Here is a 4,740-nt window from a genome sequence, read left to right on the forward strand (position 1 = left end):
GTTCAGTCGCACAGACTCAAAACAAACCCGTGTAGGCCTGCATTGTTAATACGGGCCGGGGGGGAGGAGGGGTGTGTTCAGCACCCACAGGCACCAGAGTGAGATGACACGAGCGCCTTGATCGATTGAAGTGATCGTCTGATCGACTGATAGGGGGTCGCTCCTCTCCTGCCTTTGGTCACTCTTGTTTTTAATGGATGTGATGTTTCTAGTGAGAGTGTTGTAAGGTTATACAGGCAGGTGTAAATACAGCTCCCTCTGCTTTAGACAGGGAGATGGAAAGGGACCAATGTCAAATAAGCTTCTGCGTGAAAGAAGAAGAAAGTAAACCTGTAGAGAAAATATAAAAGATCTATCTATACAGGTTTATACATCATTTCATTAAACAAGTCAGAGTTGGTGCTGCATCTTGAAGGCGATCTGCAACACTCCTCAGAGAAGGGGCTGATACTTCACCTTGTGCATGGGATCCTAGTTAGGAGCTGCAATCACACACACTCACTCTGCAGAACAGTGAGTGTGTATGTATGCTGATGATCACACACACACACACACACACACACACACACACACACACACAATGCCACCAGTCATTTTAAACCCTGCAAGTGCAAATATTGTTTAACGGCTGAAGCCGGTATTTTTCAATAGACACTGAAGTTTGTGCTGCACATTTAAGTTTGAACATTTTCCAAAAATGTCCCCCAGGCACCCCACCCTACCTTAAACAAAAAAAAAACAAAAAAAAAACAGCAGAAAAACATTATTACATTACAGAAAAGCAGCTGAAATTGTATTTTAGTGGCACTAAAACTCTCCACTGAAACTCAGAATACCAATAAAGCTTCCAGGCCGGTTAGCAGCTTTGCCAGAAGAATCATGTCTTTCCAGCAGGTTGGCGATTTCTTTTTTTTTTTTCCTGATTTGTTTGAACGCCTCTTTTTTTTTTTTTAGCAGTGCAGCCTTCATCCTCGTTCGCAGTTCCACTCCAGCAGCGAGGGCACGCTGAGGCGGAGGGCGTGGCTACTGCACGACATGGCCACGCAATTGGCGCAGGAGGGCAGGGGACGGGGCTAGGGTTCCACCAATGAGGCGGAGCCTGCGGGGCAGCGGTGTGATATAGGAGCCGGAGGCGAGGCGCGTCTTTATTACAGGAGTCATTTACAGGCGGAAAGGGAGGCAGGAGGCGCGCAGCAGCGACGGACTAACCTCTCCTTCTGTAAATTCATTCATTTTTATCGAAACCCGACAGCAGCTCGAGCCCCGGCACGAGCTTCTCTCCAGCCAACTCCTCAGCATCTGCCCGGCTCTACCTCCTGTTGAGGCGTTTCTTCTTAGATAATCAGCAAGACGGAGCCGAACGAGGAAGACGGACAGCGACCCTCCCTCACCTCAGCAATCATGATGTCGATGAACAGCAAGCAGCCTTTCAGTATGCACCCCATCCTGCACGAACCCAAATACACCCCGCTGCACTCCAGCTCCGAGGCCATCCGCAGGGCCTGCCTGCCCACGCCGTCGGTAAGTCCTGGCTTTAATATCAAACGCTGCCGAAACCTAAAACCTGAGCTACACAAGGCTCAAAAAGTTCCAGCATCTGGTTATCAATTGCCAGAAAAACTTGCAACGCATGTACAATGTGAAACAATTTATTATTATTATTATTATTATTATTATTTGGTCAGCGTAATAAATTACAAGAGGCAGGTCACCAAACTATTACGCACAGACGCACACAGCTTGCAAGAAAAATTTGGTCCTGATTTTTTTTGTACTTACAAATAATTTCATAAATAATAATAATAATAATAATAATAAATTTCAGCTCCTCCATTTAATGCTGCAGTTTGCATTCAACTGGGGACTCACTGAGGCGTCAAAATGGTAAAATGGGTATTTATAAGACTGCGAACAGAAAACCGAAACCGGCCTGTTTAGACTAGAGCAGCTAAAAAACAACAGTAATAGCAATGTCATAAACACTAACCCTAAAATAGATTACGTTCGGGAATATATTATAGAATTGAATGGCACGAAAAGTAGTGGAGACGGAATCAAGGAGACAGGTTAATTTGATGAGCTGTGGATGCTGAAACTCGGCATGATCAGCCTGACAAGTCCCGGTGATGTCTGTGATGTGTTTATAATACAGAAGGAAGCATACAGGAGGGGAACCGACGTGGTTTCTCTGAGAGCTGTTATCTCATATTGTCCCGTTCATATTCAGCCTCACACTCGTTTCATTTCATTGTCCGAAGAAATTATTCAGGAGACCTAAAATATTTATTTTATACGAATATCCATCCACAGTGGCGCTATGTGCTGAATGGGCCCAGTAGCAACCAAGTTGTAATAACAAGCATTGCTGTAAAATTCATTTTCGTAATTTTTGACAAAAAATAATATTAATTCAATAATTAATATTAAAATTGTTGTCATTCCTCGGAAATCGTAAAAAAAAAAAAAAAAATGCAGGCCCGTGGATAATGGAAACGTTGTCCGTTGTTCAATTAAAAACTTACACTAATTAAAAACATACATATCCTCGTTTCAAAAAAGGTGAACTTCAAAATCAAAGTTTTCTCATATTGTTGAAAAAACGTAATATTCTATACAACACTGGCAGGAATAACATACATTTCACATGTGGTGGAAATTATTCACCATATCTTGTAGGCTACATTTTTTTTTTAAACCTTTTTTATTAGTATGCATCTGTCCCACTTTGTGTCACAATTTTTAATGAGATACAGTGTGAAATGTTATATCAGATAGAATGTCTTTACATTGAAATTATAAAAGTATCAGTGAGTATCAGTGTTCCACTGCGCGTAACAAACGCACAGTCCAAGCATCTCCAATCTGGCTGCTATTCCAGTTAATAAGTTTGTGTGACTCTCTAATAAAGTGTTTATCTTGGCAGTTTGTGTCACATTTCCGGCCTTTATAACCATCCTGGCTCTGTTCGTCCTCCCGCAGCTGCAGGGAAACATCTTCGCCGGCTTCGATGAGACTCTGCTGCAGAGAGCCGAGGCGCTGGCCGCGGTGGACATCGTGGCCCAGAAGAGCCACCCGTTCAAGCCGGACGCCACCTATCACACTATGACCACCATGACCAGCATGACGTGCACACCGACCTCGTCCTCGGCCCACCTGCATCATCCGTCGGTGCTCACCTCGCACCACCACCCGGCGCACCACCAGCCAGCGCAAGGCCTGGAGGGCGACCTGCTTGACCACCTCACGCCGGGCGGCATCTCTTTGGGAGGCATGCCCGGCTCCGACGTCTGTTCCACGGCGTCGCACACCGCGCACGCCGCCGCGCACATGTCGGCCATCAATCACATGCAGCACCATCACCACCCTCAGTCCATGAACATGCACCCGCATGCCCTGGGCTCCCACGGCTCCCTGGGGACGAGCGGCGTGGACGCGGAGCCCGACCCCCGGGAGCTGGAGTCGTTCGCTGAGCGGTTCAAGCAGCGGCGGATCAAGCTCGGCGTGACCCAGGCAGACGTGGGCTCGGCCCTGGCCAACCTCAAGATCCCCGGGGTCGGGTGTCTAAGCCAGAGCACCATCTGCCGGTTCGAGTCCCTGACTCTGTCGCACAACAACATGGTGGCGCTGAAGCCCATCCTGGAGGCCTGGCTGGAGGAGGCGGAGCGGGCGCAGAGGGAGAAGATGTCGAAGCCGGAGATCTTCAACGGCGGCGACAAGAAGAGGAAACGCACGTCCATCGCGGCGCCGGAGAAGCGCTCTCTTGAGGCTTATTTCGCCGTGCAGCCGAGGCCCTCATCGGAGAAGATCGCCGCCATCGCCGAGAAACTGGACTTGAAAAAAAATGTGGTCCGAGTTTGGTTTTGCAATCAGAGGCAAAAACAGAAACGGATGAAGTTTTCTGCAACGCACTAAGACCGGCCAGGTGGCGGGGAAGAAAAAACACTCTGCTGCAGGTCTCTGCACCGTTTACAAAGAGACAAATCAGAGACAAGCTGCCCACACTGTCAGAAAAAAAGGTGCACTGTTGTACCTTTTGTCACTTGGGCCGGACCGCTGTGACACACAGCCTGAGCCCAGTAGGTACATTCAAGTGCAAAAACACATCCATGTGAGCCAGTCACTGAGTCTTATGTTGAGTCTTAAAGTGTTATTTTTCTCAGAACAAGTGAAGGAATCCTTCAGTGGGGGGTGAGATGATTTCAGTTACTTCCAATGCAAATAAACCTTTCTGGAGTGTTTTTTTTTTTTTTTTTTTTTTAATATTGTTATTATTTTTAGTTATTTATTTTTAAGTCAGGCATCATTTTCCTGATACTACTGGAGTAATCTGGTTTTCTTTGTTTTTTTCCTAGATAGAGACTCAATTTTTTAATTCCTGGAACAGGTGAAACTGCATTGGAAACGTGAGGTCATCTCACCTCATTGGCTGAATTTTCCACTTGTTTTATAGGGGGGAAATAAGATTTTAAGACTAAACAGGAGAGCTAAGGACATTTTGCAGTGTTGTAAATGGAAAACTGACACCATGTCAGGGGGTGGGGTGGGGGTGTGTGTGGGGGGGTATTAATGAGGAGGGGTGTACTCAAAGTTTTTCTGCTAAGGTTTTGTGGAAAAATGATTCCCAAGAAAGTATTCACCACATTCCTCCATGGAAAAGTGAAACCTGCGCTTCTCTGGAGCGTTTCAGCTGCAGGTCAGAGGCAGTGGGAGCTCTGGATGTGGAACACCTGATGACTCTTT

General features: G+C 46.5%; 1 protein-coding gene across 1 annotated transcript; it reads left to right on the top strand.

The window, feature by feature from the left end:
- The first annotated feature begins 1,255 nt into the window (after nucleotides 1–1,255).
- Nucleotides 1,256–4,228, top strand: pou4f4 (POU class 4 homeobox 4). Its single transcript, XM_030068214.1, has 2 exons — nucleotides 1,256–1,521; nucleotides 2,980–4,228. The coding sequence occupies exons 1-2, from the start codon at nucleotides 1,402–1,404 to the stop codon at nucleotides 3,910–3,912; spliced, it is 1,053 nt and encodes a 350-aa protein (XP_029924074.1). The 5' UTR covers nucleotides 1,256–1,401; the 3' UTR covers nucleotides 3,913–4,228.
- Nucleotides 4,229–4,740: the final 512 nt, after the last annotated feature.

The sequence above is a fragment of the Myripristis murdjan genome, chromosome 14, assembly GCF_902150065.1.
Source record: "Myripristis murdjan chromosome 14, fMyrMur1.1, whole genome shotgun sequence".
In the NCBI taxonomy this organism is placed as follows: Eukaryota; Metazoa; Chordata; class Actinopteri; order Holocentriformes; family Holocentridae; genus Myripristis; species Myripristis murdjan.